The sequence below is a fragment of the Protobothrops mucrosquamatus genome, unplaced genomic scaffold, assembly GCF_001527695.2.
Source record: "Protobothrops mucrosquamatus isolate PMUCROS unplaced genomic scaffold, P.Mucros_1.0 scaffold63, whole genome shotgun sequence".
Lineage (NCBI taxonomy): Eukaryota > Metazoa > Chordata > Lepidosauria > Squamata > Viperidae > Protobothrops > Protobothrops mucrosquamatus.
In genome coordinates, this window is record NW_015386442.1 from 724,366 (window position 1) to 746,573 (window position 22,208).

At 39.1% G+C, this 22,208-nt stretch overlaps 1 protein-coding gene across 1 annotated transcript in view; it reads left to right on the forward strand.

Annotated features, from left to right (window-relative positions):
* Positions 1-1,207: 1,207 nt before the first annotated feature.
* PPP1R12A (protein phosphatase 1 regulatory subunit 12A) overlaps positions 1,208-22,208 on the forward strand; it is a 78,234-nt gene continuing 57,233 nt past the window's right edge. Inside the window, exons 1-2 of the mRNA XM_015812036.1 lie at positions 1,208-1,461; positions 20,145-20,263. Coding sequence (XP_015667522.1) covers positions 1,208-1,461; positions 20,145-20,263 — 373 coding nt within the window. The remainder of the gene's footprint in view (positions 1,462-20,144; positions 20,264-22,208) is intronic.

The window sequence follows — 22,208 nt, forward strand, 5'->3', positions numbered from 1 at the left end:
AAACTGGTTGGAGCTCAGAGCCATGCATCTGGCCATATGCCACTTCAACCACAAAGTGGCAGGACAGCATGTCCTAGTCCTCACGGACAATGTGGCAGCGAAAGCCCATATGAACCGGCAAGGGCGTACCCGATCCATGTCCCTCATGGCCGAGGCCCAGTTGGGCTCTTGGGCAGAGACCAACCTCTCCTCCCTCAGGGCAGAGCACATCTTGGGACAGGCAAATCAGCAGGCGGACTTCTTAAGCAGGTCGACAGTGGATCACTCTGAATGGCGACTGCATCCCGATCTCTTCACGGAGATATCGGAGAGGTTCGGCCACCCAGTACTGGACTTGTTCGCCTCTCCAGTGAATCCCCAGCTTCCGAGATTCTTTTCCTGGTTCCCATCTCCAGGGGCAGAGAAGGCGGACACCCTCCGCAGCCCATGGCCTGAGGACCTGCTATATGCCTTTCCTCCTCTCCCTCTGATCCCGGCAGTCATCTGGAAGATACTGCAGGAACGAGCAGAGGTGATATTGGTTGCTCCACACTGGCCAAGATGGCCGTGGTTTGCTGACCTCGTGGGCCTTTCCATCTCTCCTCCATGGAGGATTCCTCCAGGTCGCATTGCACTCAGTCAGGGGACTCTGCAACATCCAGAACCCCAGTGGCTCCAATTAACTGCCTGGCACTTGAACGGCGGCTCCAAACCCGGGAGTCCTATTCGACGGGTGTAATCGCCATGATTCAGGCATCCACGCGTCGCGCAACGAACAGGATTTACGACTCCACATGGAGGAACTTTTGTCGCTTGTGCGCCAAGAACCAACTCAATCTCTCGGCCATTACCATCCTGAGAATCCTGGAATACTTATTGGAGGGGCTCAACAAGGGCTTGGTGCCCAATACTATCCGCAGGCAGGTGGCTCTATCCACGGTGCTTGCATGTGACAATTCAACACCATTGGCTCAGGACGCCATGGTGCGCTCTTTCATCAAGGGAGCGACTAACCACACCGCCTGTGGTTCATCGATATCCCTCTTGGGAACTACCGCGGGTCTTACAGGCCCTTACCTCACCACCATTTGAGCCCATCAAGACCTGTACTCTGCGGCTCTTAACCATGAAGGTAGCCTTCCTGATAGCCGTCACGTTGGTTAGACACAACTCGGAACTGGCAGCTCTCTCTGTCAGAGAGGATCTATGCGTCTTTCATAATGACAGGATGGTCCTTCGATTGGATCCGTCATTTATTCCTAAAGTGAATACCTTGTTCCACAGGATGCAGGAGGTGATCCTGCCAGATTTTTGTCCTCGTCCATCTCATGATTTAGAACGCCAATGGCACACCTTGGACGTTCGTAGGGCATTACGCCATTACATCAAGTGGACTTCAGTCTTTCGCAAGTCGGAAGCACTCTTTATCTCCTTTCAACCCTCTTCCATGGGGCAGAAGGTTTCTTTATCAACTATAGGCAGGTGGATCAAAGCTTGTATTGCAAGAGCGTACCAGTCACATTCCCTGTCAGTTCCAAGCCATATCACTGCTCACTCCACCCGCAGCGCTGCAACATCCATTGGGGATGTCTGTAGGGCGACGACTTGGTCCTCGCCTTCCCCGTTTGTGAGGCATTACAAGCTGGATAGGTTTGCCTCCGCAGACGCCTCATTTGGCCGGAGGGTGCTCTAGCAAGTAGTGTCATCAAGTGGGACACAGGCCCAGACTGATTCCCTCCCATAGGGACAGGGCAGCTTTGATATGTCCCATTCGTGGATTCTCCATCTTCATGCTGGAGAAGGGGCATTGTCTTACCTGAAAGCCTTTTCTCAGCATGATGATGGAGAATCCACACCCGCCCCTTTAGTGTCCGTCAGGTCCTGTGTCAGGGGTAGGAGAGCCAACATGTCGGACTGTTGTCAATAGCTTCACCTTCCTCTTGATTGGGTGGTACTCTAGCCCAGGAGGAGGTGTGGCCAGTTTGACAGACTTAGTCTAATTGGGCAGGAAGACAGAGTAAACCCATTCGTGGATTCTCCATCATCATGCTGAGAAAAGGCGTTCAAGTAAGACAACGCCCCTTCTGCTTGAGAATATCACAAGGTTCATTTATCTATGAATTTCTTAAGTCTTCCCCTTCCTGTCAACATTTACTCTTTATGAATTTGATTAATAATTAGATTTTCATTCATTCTGTTGCTCTAACTGAATCACATCAATATTGTAATGTATTAGTTGCTCGTTTACCTATTCAATTACATTCATTCATTACCTCTTCCATTTTCATTCTCTTTGTTTTCTGACACACAAGGCATTTCATTTATACTCTAATGTAACTAAACTGTTCAAATGTGTATTATTTTTATGACTTTCTTGGCGATTTTTGAAAAGTTTAAAATTTTTCAGCCTATAACAACAATCATTTAGGATTAATATTCCATTTCCTCCATATTATCTATTTTTTACAAAATGAATAGTCACTCATTTTCTGTGGTTGAGGTAGACCTAGGCAACAGTTTTGCATATATTTATAAATGTTTTTCTTTTGCAGAGTTTGTAATTAAAAAGATTACACTTATTATCTAGGAGAGGTGTGGCACCAGTTTCTTATGTTCAGCACCAGTCTCAAATTCCTAAGCTTATATGAGTGATGATCTTCATTTTCAAAGTTATAATGCTATTTTTTAGGTGTGCAGGAAATAAAAAAATGTGTTTTATTTCTAAACTGAAACAAGCCATCTCATTTTAGAATTTATGCTTAACTGGTTTGGATAAGCTGCAGTTCAGCCATGACAGCATGTCGAATGTTTCAGTTCTGGACTTTGGCCAAAAGAAAGCAAACTTGGAGAGATTTTTTACAGAAGTAGGGCAAAACTGGTACATGTCGCTCCCTTTAGCCTCACCATGTTGCCTATGAGCCTGTTTATTATGATCTTAACTGCTGCCAAAGTGAATCCGACCAGTTTGTCTACCCTCTGATACTCCAATACTAACCCTTTTTTCTAGCCGTGGCCACCATGACCAGTACCCTGACTAATGCCCATGTGTTTTTTTTCTGTAATGGACTAACCACACCTAGTGTGATATGACCTATCATCTCCTCCCAAACCCTCTAGTGCTCTCTCTTCTCCAGTCACGATGACCGTAGCATCCACCAATGGGTTATCATAGCCTTCCTGCTCAGTTGAGACTAAGCAAAACTTTACCCACGCCTCCTCTGGGCGGTTCCTCCCCAGTTCTTGCTTAGTCTCAGCTCAGATTTTCAGAGGCAATGGATGTATTTTATGCTGGCTTTATATCTTTAGCACAATTTTTCCTGTCCTTGGAACTACTTAGTACAGTACAGTGGTATTGTATGGAAATAGAAAGAAAGGCAACAATTGAAGTTTCTAAAGCAGGCGAGAAAGTATAAAAGATGTGTGTTGCACAGATTTTTTGAGATTTTTAAAAATATTCATTTAGCATACACAATTATCTTTTTTTTTATTAAAGTTTTTTATTTATAATACAATTAAAACAAAAATGGACATACGTGGCATTCCAGAGTAAATATTCCTAACAGTTTGTTTCTCATGCTACAAAAACTAATACATCATCCTTAACCTCTATATAAGCTTCATTCTTCTACGCAGTACAATTATATATACAATTATATGTACAGTTATATATATATTTCAATCCTATCGTTAGCTTAAGATCCGAGTAGTTCTCCTTAATTCATATGAACCAACGGTAAAATTTGTCCCAGATTTCAAAGTATTCCAGTTCTGTCTTGTCCTTCATAATCATTGTAAGCCTATCCATCTCGGCACATGATAAGATTTTATACAGGATCTCTTCTTCCGTTGGAATTCCTTTATTCCTCCAATTTTGAGCATAAACCAGTCTGGAAGCCGTTAGAATGTGTAGCATCAAATAAAGTATGCCTTTGTCGTACTTCTGCGTGGTTATGCCTAATAGGAAAAATTCTGGTTTTGACTCTACCACTCGCTCTAATATTTCTTCCAGCCATTGTTTAACCTTGCTCCAAAAATCACGAGCTCGCGTGCACTCCCACGACATATGATAGTATGTTCCAATTGTCAGATTACATTTCCAACATTTAGAGGAGACGTTGGAACCCATTTTAGCTAATCTTATGGGTGGGAGGTGCCATCTATAAAATATTTTATAGAGGTTTTTCTTTGTAAGAGGTGGCCATAGCATACACAATTATCAAAGCAGCCTTTAAACTTATGGAAAACAAAAACCATGCAAACAAAAACAAAAGAAATTAGCATCCCCTACAAAAAACTAAGAAAAAGGAGCAAAAAAAATATCAATGTTATATAATTTCAAAAGTCACTGGTAGATGCACTAATATAATAAAACCAGATAAAATATTATTGTGAAATATTACAAAATAACTTCCATAATAACATATATTATTAACATCCCTTGTTAGTAAGAAAATATCACACATTTCTGACAACCATTCCTTAACACACTTTTTCCAATTTCTCAGTATGATCACCCTTGTTTGATACAACCATAATTCCTGATTAGCAGATTCCAAAGCTATGGTATATAATTCAACATCAAATCCAAATCTTTAACATTTAATTAATTTTCCATATATGTTTACATATATTAACATATTATAAGAAGATACAAAATGATCATATGATCATATGGCTCAGTGAACCTGCAAATTTTGTACATTTGCAATATAGAAAATTTCATGCCCATTTTTCAAATACATTCTTTTGAGTAGTCCAAAATGCCCTAAATACAATTTTTTGATAACTCAGTCTTAATTTCGGATCTCTAGAGATAAATATTTTTAATTTAACTTAAAATGTAACTTTTAATATGCTGTCTGTTTATTGTGCAATCATTTTATTTATCATTTTGACTGGGAATGATTTTTGGTCTGGACTTTGACAAAATACTAGTTTAGTACATGAAGCTTCATATTTGTTTCAAAGTTAAGACTCTTTATATTGGAGAACTTAATGAGTTGGATTTGTATTATACTGAAAAACATTGGATTTATTTAATTTAAAAACTAGGCATCATGAGTTTTGTGTGATACTAGATTATGCACAAATGCACACATCTATGCTGGATTAAATAATGTTGGGAACAATAAGAAAAATTGCTTCCTATTAGGCTCCCGATTTTAAGCCAAAGTTTCTCTTGAAATGTCAAGGGAGAAAGAACATGCAGAGAGTTTCCAACTCTCTGCATGTTAAGGAGGAATGCAGTCTTTTCTCCTTTCAGCAGTGAGTGGGAAAAATCATACATGGGAAAAATTATTAGCACTCAGCACTCAGAAACATCAAACATGTAGTGATTATTTCTGATGAGATGATAGTGATAAGGCATGGATACTGTATGGAGAGGAAATTCTAGAAGAAGCAGAAAAAGCGGGATCCAGGTCAGTGAAGAAGTGACACATAAATATTCGTTGATTTGTTTTGGGGGAGAGGAATTCTAGTGCTTGAATCTTATTTAGAATTTATGCTTAGTCTTTCAGAAAATAATGAAATACATTTAGCAAGCTACTAGAAGTAATGCCCCCTTATTATGTATTAGCACTGAGGAATAAATGGCACTCAGTACTTCTATTCTTATGCAAACAACATTGGTGATATTCTGAAACAAATTTCTGGACAATGTACAATCCACATTATGCTTCTTTAACTGTGAATTATTTTAATGAGTGCTGGTTGAATTACATTTTACTTTTTAATATTTGCATTAATTTTTAATTGTGTATTTATTTTTAATATGAGTATTCACATTATATGGCTTTTACATATTTTTGTTATCTAATAAAACACAAACTAGTGCTGTAAGCTGATGCAAATTGTTATTCCATTTTTAACCTAACAACTGTCTGCCTGTTATACAATTTTCTTTAAAAAAATAATCTAGAAAAAAAATCTTAATTAGCTTCTTTAGAAGTTTTTTGGAAAAATTAAACATTGCCTTCACTTGTCTGCACATACGAGATTAATACAATATATGTTTTTGGTCAGAATTTAAAGTGTTTAAAAGTGTCAATATTACACTACCCATAAATCTAGGTTTTGAAACTGATCTGGTAGTGGAGAAAACAACCCAGTTTAGCTCAGTTCAGACTAGTTTAGTCTTCTAGGAGGAAGAAGTGGGGGCACTCATTGCTGGAAGTATCATGTTTTCCCGAAAGTAAGACCTACACCGAAAATAAGCCCTAGCTTGATTTCGAGGGTGGGCCTATTATAAGCCCTACCCCAAAAATAAGCCCTAGTTTTTGGGCGAGGGACACACCTAAAAATCAAGCTGGGGTGGGGGTGGAGATGCCCCACAAGCCCCGCACCCACTTACCGTTGCCAAAGGAAATGCCTCTGCAGCTGAGAATGCAGCTCTGGAAGGCCTCTGATGGCAAAATGCAGGCCGGAGCTGCATTCTCAGCTGCAGAGGCATTTCCTTTGGCCACAGAAGAAGTGGGCTGGCTGGACGGGGCTGTCAGTGCTATTGCCACTGCGAGGTGAGACTGTGGGAAAAGACACCCCCTGAAAATAAGACTTGATGCCTCTTTTAGAGTAAAAAAAAAAAAGATCGGATCTTATTTTTGGGGAAACACAGTAGTTGATGGGATAAGAAGATCTCATCCCCATGCCGTTCATCTCCTTATCTCTAGTTTTTTAATATACTTTTTAAAATTATAATTGTTTGTACAATTTTTTTTACTGTTTGTAAGTCATCCAGAGTCACTTTATCAGTGATAGGAGTGGCATGTAAATTTAATAAATAAAGTAGCATATGGGGAAAAAAGATAATTGAGCAGGACCAGAGAAGTTGGAAATGTGTCACTTTCTGCATCAGATTGCAATGTTATGTTTTGTTTTAAATTTAAAATTTAGAAGAACTCTAAAAAGTACCATACAGAGCTATAGAAAGAGACCTTCTTAAATATTTACTCCATAATTTTTACTATTATAGAGCAATTTTCCCTCATAAAAATTCTTTTTTTCCCCAGGATCAAAGTTTAGACTTTTAACAGCCCTACTTACTTTAGGCCTAGAAAAAACACTGGTAGAACTTGAGCAAGAGTGCATGGCAATTAAACATTCAGATAGCCACCATGGTGTCTGCATATATACAAAAGTGCATAGACGATGTCTGTGTCATTAAAAGCTTTGTGAGGGCGAATGAAAAACCATGGCTGACTTATGAGGTCCGCAAGATGCTGAAAGCACAGAATGTGGCTTTTAAATCCGGGCATATGCTGGCACTTAGAACAGTCAGAGCTAATTTGAAAAGTGCCATAAAAGATGCAAAGCAAGCCCATTGTCAGAAAATTCAGAACATTTTTCAGGACCCAACAAATATCAGGCGCATGTGGCAAGGAATCCAGGCCATTACAGATTATAAGAGACTCCATCGAGATGCAAGGACGACACAGACTTCCTAAACGGGCTGAATACATTTTTTGGAAGATTCGAGGCATCAAATAGCATCCCTGCTCGGGAAGCTGTGCCCCATCCAGACAAGTAAGTGCTTAGCTTTGTTGTCACTTTTGTCCGGAAAACACCGCAGAAAGTTAACATTCGGAAGGCAGCAGGTCCAGATAACATCCCTGGACGGGTTCTTAGGGAATGTGCTCATGACCTGGTTTATGTTCTTACAGATATTTTCAATCTCTCATTGCAGCAGGCAGTGGTCCCATTTGTTTAAGACGTCCATCATTTTGCCAGTGCCAAAAAAAGTCCACAATTACTGATCTCAATGATTACCGTCTGGTTGTACTGACATCCATCATTATGAAATGCTTTGAGAGGCTGATAAAGGACATTATTGTATCTATCCTCCTACCAGCATTTGACCTTCAGTTTGCTTACTGACCAAATCACTCCACAGACGATGCTATTTCTTCTATTCTCCATCTGAGCTTGAAGCACTTAGAGCAGGCATGTCAAACTCACGATGTCACATGACATCGTGCATGTATCCGGCCGGTTTTGCCATTGCCGGCAATGGGATAGGCGCGGCTTCCACATGACACGTCTGGCACATGGGCCGGTAGTTTGACTTAGAGGAAAGAAATACTCATGTGCGTTTATTGTTTGTCAACTTCATTTCAGCATTTAATACAATCATTCCCCAGCATCTAGTAGACAAACTGGGTCTCTTAGGCTTAAACACTCCTTTGTGCAACTGGATTCTTGATTTTCTTGCTAACAGACCTCAGTATGTGCGAGTTGGAACAAGTATTTCTAACATCATTTTCTTGAATACAGGTTCTCCTTACCCTGTTGACCCATGATTGTTGTGCTAGGTTTGCCACCAATCATATTGTGAAGTATGTGGACGATACAACAGTAGTAGGCTTTATTCATGGCAACAATGAGGGTGCTTACTGCAAAGAGGTTGAGGGTTTAGTGAACTGGTGTAAGGAAAACAGCCTAGTTTTAAATACTGGGAAAACCAAAGAGATCATTGTCAATTTCAGAAAAGTCAGACACAGCCACACTCCTCTGTGCATTAATGATTCGCCTGTGGAGATGGTTACCAGCATCATCAAATTCCTGGGTATGGAGTTAGCAAGTAGACTGGCTTGGTCGCTCAATAGTAAGACACTAGTGAAGCAGGCACAGCAGTGCCTGCATTTCTGCGTCATGAGAAAAGTAAATAATAATAATAATAATAATAATAATAATAATAATAATAATAATAATAATAATAATAATAATAATAATAATAAAAGTTTTCACAGATGTGGAAGAGAATGAGAGGGTGAAGATCTTGTGGGACTTTCGAATACAGACAGATCGCCATTTGGAATACAACACGCCAGATATCGCAGTTGTAGAGAACCGAAGCATACAGCTGATTGATATCGCTGTACCAGGAGATGCCAGAGTCGAAGAAAAAGAACTGGAAAAAATTACGAAATATCACAACCTGGCCATCAAAACTGCACGATTATGGATGAAATGTGTAACAGTGATACTATTGTCATCGGGGCACTGCGAACTATGTCCCAAAACTTTGCAAAATATTTCAAGAAATTGCAGCTTCCTGCAATAACTCCAGCAATGCTACAAAAAAACTGCGCTACTCGGAACATCTTACATTTTAAGGAGGTACCTGGTTGATACCTAGAATGCTGGCAACAACCCGTGTCAACCACCAGCGCTAGTCAATTTGAATGTTCAGTTGACTGAGATTCACATCTAATGAATAATAGTAGTAGTAAGATAATAATAATAGTAGTAGTAGTAGTAGTAGTAGTAGTAGTAGTAATAGTAGTAGAGTTGGAAGGGACCTTGGAGGTCTTCTAGTCCAACCCCCTGTTCAGGCAACCTCCTGTACCATTTCAGACAAATGGCTGTCCAGTCTCTTCTTTAAAACTTCCAGTGTTAGAGCATTCACAGCTTCTGGAGGCAGGTTGTTCCACCGATTAATTGTTCTGTCAGGAAATTTCTCCTTAGTTCTAGATTGCTTCTCTCTTTCGTTAGTTTCCATCTGCTGCTTCTTGTCTTGCCTTCAGGTGCTTTGGAGAATAGCTTGACTCCCTCTTCTTTGTGGCAACTCCTGAGATATTGGAACACTGCTATCATGTCTTCCAACACCCCTCGTCCTTCTCTTTATTAAACTAGACATACCCAATTCCAGCCACCGTTCCTTATATGTTTTAGCCTCCAGTCCCCTAATCATTTTTATTGCTCTTCTCTGCACTCTTTCTAGAGTCTCAACATCTTTTTTACATTGTGTTGATCAAAACTGGATGCAGTATTCCAAGTGTGGCCTTACCAGGGCATTGTAAAGTGGTATTAACACTTCATGTGATCTTGATTCTATCCCTCTGTTAATGCAGCCTAGCATTGTGTTGGCTTTTTTGGTAGCTGTAGCACACTGCTGGCTCATATTTAAGTGATTGTCCATTAGGATTCCAAGATCCCTCTCACAGTTAGTACTATTGAGCAATGTACCACCTATACTATACCCGTGTATTTGGTTTTTCTTGCCTAAATGTAGAACCTTACTTTTTTCACCATTGAATTTAATTTTGTTAGATAGCGCCCAATGTTCAAGTCTGTCAAGATCCTTCTGTATCGTAAGCCTATCTTCTGGAATGTTGACTATTCCTGCCAGCTTAGTGTAGTCTGCAAATTTAATAAGTTCCCCATCTATCCCCTCATCCAAATCATTGATTAAGATTTTGAAGAGCACTGGGCCCAGAACAGAGCTCTGGGGCATCCCACTACACACTTCCCTCCATGTAGATGCAGTTCCATTGAGGACCATACGCTGAGTACAGCTGGTCAGCTAGCTACCAATCCATCTGATGGTGATGCTGTCTAACCCACATTTTTCTATCTTATCAAGTAGTAGGTTGTGGTCCACTTTATCAAATGCCTTACTGAAGTCCAAGTAAATTATATCCACAGCATTCCTCTGGTCCACTAATTTTGTCACTTGGTCAAAGAATGCAGTAAGATTTGTCTGGCATGATCTGTTTTTGACAAACCCATATTGGCTTTTGGTAATGACTTTGTTTGCCTCTAGGTGTTCGCTGATTTGTTGCTTGATTATCTTTTCCAGAATCTTCCCAGGTATTGAGGTCAGGCTGATAGGTTTGTAGTTTCCTGGATCCATTTTTCTCCCTTTTTTGAAGATGGGAACTACATCAGCTCTTTTGCAGTCCTCTGGTAGTTCCCCAGTGCTCCAGGATGTTTGAAACATATAGTTCAGTGCCTCTGAGATTACATCTGCCTTCCCCTGTCCTTACCACTTTCTACAGAGGGACGACCGAGAGCATCCTGTCATACAGCATTACAGTCTGGTTTGGAAGCATCACTGGTTCAGACAGGAAGGCGGGGCAAAGAGTGGTGAGGATGGCAGAAAAGATTATTGGCAGTTCCCTCCCTTTCATCCAGAACATAGCACATAAGTGTTGCTTGAGCAGGATCCTCAAGATTGTCTGGGATGCTCACATCCTCTTCACTACCTGTTTTCCTTGTTACCTTCTGGGAGGAGGCTCCGTGGTATCTGAAGCAGAACATCCAGATTCAGTCATAGTTTTGTTCCATACAGTATTAACCTTATGAACTCTAAAGCTTCCACTTTCCGTTATGTATTCAAGATGGACAGTGATTAATATTGTATGTTATTTATATGTTAGGGTGTAGGTTTACACATATGTTGTATATAGCATGTTTAAATGTGTATTACGTATGTGTACACCTGGAGAGCAAGCAACTAAATTTCATTTTTAATGTTTGCCAATGTGCCCACAGTAAAAAAATGACAATAAAGGTTATTTTATCTATAGGCAAAGCCAAACTTTCCTATCTTCCGTACAGATGAATTGCTCTCTCCTCCTGGACAGACCACAACTACTTCTATAAAATTCTATATCCCTCGCAAAGAAGAGACTTTTGCCTAGCCCATATAGATGTTCTATATGTATATCAACCCTCCCAAGATGAACTAATATGATAAAGATGAACTAATTCTACTTTATTGTAACAGAATCTGCTGGCAAATCTGAAAGTATAAACTTCCTGCTTCCACTTTTAACTGCTTGATTCATTAGGGCAGGTCCTTCCTAAATTTATCTCTTGACTATTAAGCCATTAGGGATTCCTGTCTTTCTTGCCTGATCGTTTCCTAGGCAGCATTTCTTCCCTTCATTCTCCAAAGTCATCCACACATTCCATTATACCCTACTAGAGTGATAGTTAGCTAATATGCCAACATTCCATATGAGGTTGAGTCTGTTTCACGCGTTCTTTCAAAGTGCCCACTGTACATACACTGGTAATCAGAGTTAATACACTCTCTCCTGAGTTTGATAAACTCCACTCATGATGAAGAGATTGAGGCATTTTGAGAGAGTTTCAAAGGGAGTAGCAAATTTTTTATTCATAGACTTGGCTTATAAAACAATCTTAATGTATTTATGCACTGTTACTTAAGATGTATTAATGCTGAGCTGACTTGGATTGTAAATAAATAAATTTAGACTCCACTAGTTTATTAATAAATACTTTGCTTGGACTGTTTTTCATCACTAAAATACAAGTCTGCATTTGCTTATGTATAAGTATTTTTATAATACATTGATTCTATGCTTTTAAGTTATTTGTTCTGTTTATGTAACTTAAATACCAAAGTTCATTGGTATTAATAAAATTAAGTATTAGTTTGGAAAAGTAAAATTATTTTTTCTTAGTTGTTTCAAGTTGCATGTATTAGCTGCTTTTCAGGATACATTGAGCTTCAGTTTCAAATGCACTTGCTGTTCCTTAATTTCATGAAAAGCCTAAGGAATAGTCTTGTCTATGTGAGTACTAAATGAAATTTGAAAGGCATAGAACTTTGCTGATCTTTTTTGTGGTATTCACTGGTGATGACACACTATCAGGTATAAGGATTGGTTTGAGTACCAGAAGTGCCTTTGGCATTATGTCTTAAAACGACACAGGAAGAATAAAGACCTTTTAATTTTCTGGACCTCTCTATGGGCTTTGATGCTTTAATTATGCAATAGTTTTAGTTATGTTGCCCTAGTTGGGAAGTTACAGTCATGATTTGTTTGCTGATGTTAACTTTTATTGCTTTGCCCAATGGTGTTTTTCTCGGAATTATTTCTTGCCTCCTGTGCTGTGTGATATCTGAATAATTTTTTTTAGGGGCTGTGATAGATAGATTTCCAAGTGCCCCATAGGCGCCCAAACACTTTCCGCCCAGATGGAGAACTAACAGATTGTTGAATCAGTAATTTATTCAGTCAATGATCAGTAGAAGAACAAAATAGATACAATCCAAGAAATCAAATCAAAATGAATTAAGGTAAAATAACAACATAAAATGTTGCATAAATTACTATAATGATGTATAGTAGTAATATGAGTGGTATGGTGGCCTAGTGGGGAGGACACTTATATCCCTCTCAGAAGGTTAAGGGTTCAATCTTAGATAGCAGCAGATATTTCTCTCCTAGGGTGTAAAGAAAAAATATCTGTTGAGAACTCTGCATGGCATTAGGAAGGGCATCTGGCGAGTAAATGCTCAACTCCATTCAGTCGCCCTGACTCTATCCTGAATTAAGGGATTACAGTGTCAAAGGGAGTTTTTATATATAGTAATAATCTCTGCAGATATGATCTTTGTATTACATTATGTAAGGTAAAAATACATGCTCTCTAAAACAAGTTATATAAAGGATTGCAGATCTTCATATATATTTCATAATAAATAAATGAAAACTAATTAGCCTTGAAGATGATTATATCTTATTTTCATTGCAATAATGCAACATTTGGCTGCCATGCAGTTAATAGTGGTTTTTGTGTCTTCTGATAGAATATTCATGTAGAAATTATCTTCCTGGGAATTTATTTATTGGGGGCAAAATATAAACAGAATACTCCTCTAAAATTTACAGTGTAATAATACATGTGAAATGTTTTTGATCTCATTGCCACTAAGCAGGCAGGCGAGCTTGATTAATGGATTTTAGAATATCTGCTGTTTAACAAAGCAGATGTTAAGTTATTGTGTCTGATTTTGAAGAAGATTGTCCTCAGCATCAGGAGAGAAAGGTTCTGTAAATATTTTGTTGGTTCTCAAATGTTCTTGTTTATCCATTTTTTGCGATGTAGACATTGATTGTTAACTTTAGCTTCAAACTCCATATATTTTATTCTTTGGGTGAGTAGCTGTTTAATTTGAAATATTAGGAATGGTGCTAACTTTTTCAATGCAGGCTATCTGTGCAACTTAAAGGGGTAAAGCTAGAAAACACTGCATTTTCAGCCCTCTAATTCATCATTATCTTCCAGGCCCTTATCAGGATTGCAATAATTTATTTTTCAAAACTTAGCAGGATATTTGCAGTTCTATTGGATGCAGTGAGAATTGATCCCAGAATTTTTGTTTGGACTGATTCCTGGACATTCTTTGTGTAAATTCCCACTTGTGTATTGCAGAGGATTTAAGCTAGCAATTTTGCCTCAAAAGAGTTGCCACAGTAATTGGTTGACCTCCATTTGTGGGAGGGAAAAAAGTGCTTAGCAGCATTTGAGGACCTCACGGTTGACGTACTACTAACTAGATTACAGTTGATAGAACCTTCATCACTAAGCAGTGCAATTGTAAAATGTCTCAAAGATCTCAAAATGATGCCACAATGTAGATTTAAAATGAAATTAATCACTGACTGTAATTATTCCATAACCAAATTATATTTTTATATTTAACATGCCAGACATAACGATCTGGGCAAACCAAGTTTTAATATTGTACTCCTAAGTTCTTAAAAGAACAAAATGAATTTATTTTAGTCTAAGATAACATAAAAATGCATTTTATTGTATATAATGTATATTTAATTCTTTCCCAATTTTCTGGAAAAAAACCACTCATTTTTTTTCTTCCCTATTTTCAGAATTTACAGAAGTTTTATATTTTCAGGTCAGATAAATGTTAAACATTTTTGGCTAATAATTCTTTGGACATTCTTAATGGTAATTACATTTGTTAATATCAATATGAACAAGAAAATCATCACTGCTGTGTGAAAGTTATTTTAATCTTTGTACTGTATTATCTATTGATAATAAATATTTGGTATTTTTCTTGGCTTTATATTATTGGCCAGAGTGATTATTCATTTGTATTGGATCAGTGCTTGCTTGCTTTCCTTGCAGCTGAGAAACTGTATAGATATGGTGTGTATCTTAGGCTAATGTCAGCAATGCTTGAAGAGTTGTTAACAGAAGAAAATCAGCTTTCCTTCTCTAAATGAGAAGCTTAGGATTCTTTATAGGTTTCATACATGCAGAAACTTCAGAAATTTATCTAGACCAGAAATGCCATACTATAGAAGGGCATTATTTGTAGTTTTACAGATATCATGGAGATTGCCAGTTCAGGAAGTGACTTCTTTGATGATTAGCAGGGTAGACACAAAATTTTACCTTGCCTTCTGATGGTTAGATGCATTCTCCATTGATAACCTTGTCTTGCTATAATAACAGTGCTTTTTCCCTGAGGCATCCTAGAGTATAGGATATTATAATAAAAATTGCATAGAGATTTTTGATGCAAAAGGGGCAACTGAAAAAGTCATACCCGAGAGGTTATTTGCTAGTGGAGAAATCCAGAAAATGTAATTTTTGTCAAATCTAACATTGCCTAGTTTCCTGAAATTTGCTTTTGTATCTTACCATGTTCAGATGAACTATTATGATGAAGGTATTTTAGGAATAGAATTCCAAGGCAGTATACATTGAGAAACTAATACCTTTGAAATATTTGCTAATACACGTCTCATCTCCCACCTTTATCATATCAAAAATTACATGTAAATTAATTTGCATATATCATCTTGTGAAAGATGTTTGCAACATATATATATACTGATCTCGTGATGCTAAATGAAATATAGCTGACAATTAAAAGTCAAATTGGTAATGTAAAATGCAAACATTTCTTTCCCATAGACTCCTGGGTCGATGAAAAATTCATATTCCATCCTTAGGATTATAACAGTGTTATATTAGTTGGCAAATCAAAATAGTTCTGTATGCTTTTAGTGCACAGAAACTCCATTACGTAGAAACTAATATATAATTTATGTGATGCATTTCTTAAAGATATTTGCAAATCTGAAATTTAATTGCTTGCAGCTGTCTTAGTAAGGTTAATACATTAATGCTTAATTGCTATTTTTGTATTGCAGGGCTCAACATTTCTCTTGTGTAGATAAATAATTTCTAAAATTCACTCAAAATCTGTATTTGTTAGCCATGTGTAGTGGGCTTTTGATCTGATCCATTTTACATACTCAGCATCTGCAACAGTTCATGAGCAACAAAATTTCACTTATTTTCTATATTACCAAATATACAGGATGATTGTCAGCTTGTCATCATGAGAAGGAATGGCATTACCGTGGCTGGACAGAGAAGAAGGGTGCAGCTGTAACCGTAGCCTCACATTGTGAGATATATCCGTCTTTATACCTAGCTGTGGATTTAAAGATACAGCCATCTTTATACCTAGGGGTGGAACTATTTCTACTTAGCCTAAGATGAGCCCAACTGAGATTGGCTGACTGCAAAATTTACTTTTCTGTTGAGTGTATATGTGAGGCAGTTTGTTTTCTGCTACATATATATGTGTGTGTATGTGTGTACACGCACTCACGTATGTATGTATGTATGTATGAATGACCAAAATACCCATTAGAGCTTATTTTTAGGGGATGTCTGACTTTGCTGCCATTGCCCGCTCCCTCCCATTGTCTGCTTGCCCACGCCCACAATGGCTTACAGGGCTTACAGGACAGAAGGGAGGTGAGGGCAGTGCTGGCGGAACATACCTTCAGGCGAGGAGGAGAGTGGCACGGACAGGCAGAGGAAGCCGAAGGACCGGGCGGCCCAAGCCTCCCCTGCCACCTCCCTCCGCCTGTCACGCTCTTTCCTTTTGCAAGCAGATGAAGCTTCCAGTCTCCCATCACTTCTCTGTCAGGGCACCCCATAGGCACCCAAACACTTTTTGCCCAGACAGAGAACTGACTTGTGCCATCTGGCTTGTGCCGCCCGGTCCTTCGGCTTCCCCTGCCTTTCCGTGCCGCTCTCCTCCTCATCTGAAGGCACATTCTGCCGGGACTGCCCTCGCCTCACAAGCGTCTGCCCTGGGAAGCCCTGTAAGCCGTTGCGGCTGCAGGCAAGCAGATGGTGGGAGGGAGCTGATGGGTGTCTGGCAGGTGGAGGGAAGTGGCAGGGGAAGCTTGCGCCTCCTGGTCAGGGCGTAAGCCATGGGAGAGTTGGCGGAGGAGAAGGAGGTGGTGGCTGCCATTGGACAGGTGATCTGTGGGGTGAAGCAGTAGTAGCCCCTCTAGCAGCAGACACAGCTGTTGCGCACTCCCCCCTGGCTCTGAAATGGCAGAGGGGGACCGGGTAAGGCAACCGAGCCTCCCCTGCCGATCCTCTGTAGCATGGCAGTCCAGCTCGGGAGGGGAGTGAAAGGGAAGAGGTGGGTGGGCAGCCGGGTCAAACGGGGAGTGGCCTGTCTGCAGGAGCCCTTAGGTAAGCAGGTGCAGGGCATGTGGGGCAACTCCCTCGTGGCAGCGGCACCAGTGTGATGCGCGCTCCCCTGCCCCTGTGGCAGCGAGCAACCAGACTGGGATGGAGTGGGCGGGCTCTTAACTAGGGCTTATTTTGGGGGGTAGGGCTTATATTAGGCGCATGCCAAAAAAAACAGGCGAGGGCTTGTTTTCTGGGTGAGTCTTATTTTCAGGGAAGCATGGTAGTTATACTCATGGAAATGATGAGGGAGAAATCCTGACTTCTTTGGCTAAAAGTTACTGGCCAAGAGACAGATGTCCCCCATAACTTATTTTTGCCCAAGTATTGTCATGAGCTGTTATAAATAGCTTGTGGAGGTTCCATGCAGCCTGTGACTTTGAGTCCCCTGACACTACATGTTCTCAACACTTGTGCAAGTTCACATGGATTCTTGAATGAGTTCTAGAATGTGTTGACCTTTGAGATTAAGCCAGAGTTCAAAACAAATTTCGGCCTTTTCTATTGTTCCCCAAATTTTTCCAGCCAGTATTTGTTTCCCAACTTTTGGGAACTTTTTTCTTTATGAAAAAGCAACAGAAGAGCGGTCTTAGTTTTTTCTGGGAAGAGGCAGCACAATATATTAGCAATCATATACATACATTTCATGAGGGAAAGTTTGCTGCAATATGTATGTTCCATTATTCTTGAAGGTTTTAAAAATAAAACTTGGCAACTCATTTGGAAAAGGTAAAATTATTGGGGGGGGGAAGACAACTTGAAATTGACTGCTTCTCCATTTTTGGTAATTAGTCTGAGGGAAGTTTGCTGTAATATGTATGTTCCATTATTCTTGAAGGTTTTAAAAATAAAACTTGGCAACTCATTTGGAAAAGGTAAAATTATTGGGGGGGGGAAGAGAACTTGAAATTAACTTCAATTCTTGATAATTAGTCTGAGGACTGGACATAGATATTCAGTGAGAGAGAAATATGAAAGTATTTGTTTATTATTTTAGCTCTAGGGAATGTGTTGTGTGTGTGTGTGTAAAATCTTATGTGGCAGTACTATTAGAGCAACCTTAAAGCCTTTGAACTCATTTAATTCCAATGTCTGAGATATTCTTAATTGCCTGTTTAAGATGGGACTTGGAGATGTGTGCTTTACAGGTAGTCCTTAACTTACGATCAAAATTGAGCCCAAAATTTCCATTACTAAGCAAGACAGCTGTTGTGTGAATCACTGCAGTTATTAAGTTAATAATATGGTTGTTAAGTGAATCTGGCTTCTACTTGTCAGAAAGTCACAAAAGGTGATCACATGATCCTAGGACAATGCAAGCATCATAAATTCATGCCAGTTGCCAAGTGCCCGAATTTTGACCACATGAACATGGGATGCTGCAGTGGTTGTAAATGTGAAAAATTGTGATAAGTCACTTTTTTCAGTATTGTTGTAACTTTGAATGGTCATTAAATGAATGGGACTACCTGTAGTAGCAATAAATCCAGGTAAAATCACCAAAGATAATGAAATTGAAATGCCAAATGGCCAAACCATCAAGAGCCATCAGGATGAATTATAAGTATCTGGTCAGTTGGATAATATCAAGCATGGACAAGGTGGATTGAAATCCCAGGAAAGTACATGCAGGACAGTTTAAAATCTACACTACACTAAATTGCAAAGAAATGCGTGTGTGAACGTTCAAACAGGTGTGCATTATGATGGGTTCTAGAAGATGAGCCTTTTCTGCTATAGCATCTATTCTTTGGAACTTCTGGAAATCTCTTAAAATGTATCTTTTTTCAGCAGGTTTAGCAATCTATTGGAACAGGGAGCCTGCAAAGTGATTGTATTATGTGTGAGACTTTCATGCATTGTTCCACGGTCTTATTTATATTTATGTTTAATTATTTTTAAGACTTGTTTTAATTGTTTTGCTGGATGGTTGTATCAATTTGGTAAATAAATGGATAGATGTGTATGGGGGAATAGATGGAAGATAGAGGCCTGGAAACAAAGCGCTCTGCAGTTAAAAAAAAATGGCATGCTTAGTTAATGGGAGGAGACTAATGGGAGTTAAGACTGTGGTCTACAAATCTCTAAAAGACTGTCAGGTACAATTTTAATTTATAGGTTAGAATGAATTATCCGACCATAAAAACTGAAACAGTGGAATATTTTTTTAAACAATGATAAACTACTCCTCTTCCTTCATTTTCTAATGAAGATAAATGGCCACATGCGTGAGGTGATTCCTTAAATTTCTGACTCAGAAGAAGGAATAAAACAATGATCTGTAAGATGTTTTTTAGTTCATACATTTTATGATTCTGTATCTGCAAATTGTATCAAAATAACATTATGCTTTATTTCTAATTAATATTAATGGAATGATTACTGCAGGGGTTTTCAAGCTTTTTGGGTTAGTGAGCACATTAAGAATTTTTAGTTCATATAGGCAAAAATGTATATGATCTGAACAGAAACCATAGACGTCTAACATCATATAATGGTCATTCTCACAAATGATTGCCATGGCAAATAAACCATTACTCAAAACCTCTTTACATGAAGTTAGTAAATGATTGAGGTTATTCCCTGTAATCTCCCAAAATGCTTTTTAATATTTCAGCAAATCTTTTACCTTTTCTAGAGAAATATACACACTTCCAAAGAAAGCACAAACCAAAATTCTTATACCATTTTACTTTCTAAGGATTCTTTTAGAGTTTATGAAATATTTTGAAAAAGAAAGCCATATTACATGCTTTCCAGTTTGCATGATGCTAGCTTTCCATGTGTTTATTTTTAAGTATAACAATACTTTAAAAATGATCGGGTAAAGCATAGTGCATGGGAGACACCAGGGTGTGCGGTTTACTGTCACCACTTTAAGGACCAGAATCTGTAGGATATAGAAGAATTGCATATGTAGTAGACAATTTAATTTAAGGGGTCTTATTAAGGATCCTACTAACACAGAGATAATCTTATTGCAATTTTACAAATTTTACTATTTTTCCCCAAATGCACAATTATGCTTTGCTATTAAAAGAAATCTGTACTTATATTAAAACTAATTTGTCATTATTTCTTCTTTCAATTAACAGATACCTGATTAGTCAAGGAGCATATGTAGGAGCTGTAAACAGTGAAGGAAACACTCCATTAGATATTGCTGAAGAAGAAGCAATGGAAGAATTGCTTCAAAATGAAGTGAATCGACAAGGTAACATAAAAGATTTAATGCATTAACTATGTGTAATGGTTAGAAAATTCCATATTGTAACAAAAATTAATGATAGAAGAAAATTAAGTATAGAACACTAAAAAAATCCATATAGCATTATTCATTCAATTTGTACCAGCACTGATGCTTAGTGGGTTTTCTGTAAACAATTTTTTTTGTCTTTCTCTGTGCATCTCTTTCTCCTTATTTCTTTTCCTTTTCTTCCCAGCGTTGGTTTTTCCCATTTCCATCCTGCCTCTTTCCTCTCCTCTGTTTTTGCTGGGAGCAGGAATAGGAGGCAAAATGGCATGTAGTTATAAACTAGATGGGATAAATTAATTTTTGCAAATGGGATACTCATTTCATAGAAATTAGTTTTATGAAAACTGTCAGTTTTTTCTTTGCCCTAATGATGGTCTTTATTGGAATTTTGTCCATGTCCAATGTGCTCTTATATATATACATACATATACACACATATACATATACCACATCTACATATAACATACATACATGTACAAACACACACAACACATATACATGTAATATACATATACATATATATGCAACTGTATCCCTTGGACATCCTTTTTGGAGGCGAGGAAATCCACAATTATTTTCAGCTGATTTTAACAATGTAGAGGAGCTGTGAGTTACATAGAATTTTTATCTGTATATATTTTGGTGAAGGAGAAGAAGGGAAAGATGTTGCTGAATGTAGGCTTTTTTTCCCTTTGGGATACAACAGTATGTAAGAAAAATACTTTGAAAAACTATATTTATGTTCCGAATAGCAATGTATTTTAAAATTGGAAATTAAAGGATTTTCCCCCCAGCTTGGCTGATAAGATGGGAGCTCAGCCACTGATGTTTATTTTAAAAAAGTGATTGAATTTCAGTCAGTATTGTTTTTAAGATAAAAACACTGAGGAAAAATACACAATATTTCAGATTGGTTGTTGGCATTACAATACATGTTTGTATTGAGTTTAAAATAGGGGTGCTGTATACCACTCTGAGGCTATGTTTAGTATTTGGAGCAGATTTAAAATAAAAACTAAATCGAATGAAGGTGAATATACGTGTCCCAGGATAAGGTTGCAGGATCCAATCTGTGGCTCAGGAATTGGAGAGCTGACACCAAACATAAATGGCGAGTGGCCGCCGCCCCATACCAGGGAGGGCGTCTCTTTGGTGAGGCCCTCACCCCATACCTAGTAGAGAACAGGGAGAAGCAGAGGGTTCTTTACCACCTCTCCAAGAGGTCGAGCCGACGGTTCTTCCCGTACGGCCGCCGCCCCTCCTTTTGGTTGGGATCAGATTCGGCGTCGGGGAACATCTCACGGCCCTTTCTGGCAGCGCCAGACCGCCCTTTGGACCAGTCCGGCTACAGAGACAGACCCAGACAACAGGTCCAAACCAAGCGGCCCTTTCGAGGCAGGGGAGGCCGGCCTTTCTGGAGACAGAAGTGACTCGGGGCTGGTCTTTCCCATAGGTGGCAGACTAACTCACTTTATCCACCAATGGGAGACCACAACCACGGACGCTTGGGTGCTAACCACCATCAGAGACAGCCTGTCTCTGGAGTTCGTGACAAGACCTCCCCGACGTTTCATTTCCTGCCCCCCCGTCAAGGAACCCTGTAAGGAAGCAACTTATGGAGAATGCCATTCAACATCTGTTAAGCATAAGGGCCATAGAGAGGGTGCCCACAGACCACCTAGGGCAGGGCTTCTACTCCATACTGTTTGTTGTTCCAAAGGCCTCGGGGGGGGGTTGGAGGGTGATACTAGACCTCAAGAGACTAAATTCCCACCTCTCGTATCGCAAATTCAAAATGCAGACCCTCCAGTCCATTGTGACCAGCATCCGAAAAGGGGACTTCATGACATTGGTAGATCTTATGGAGGCATACCTCCACATTCCCATACATCTGAGTTACCGA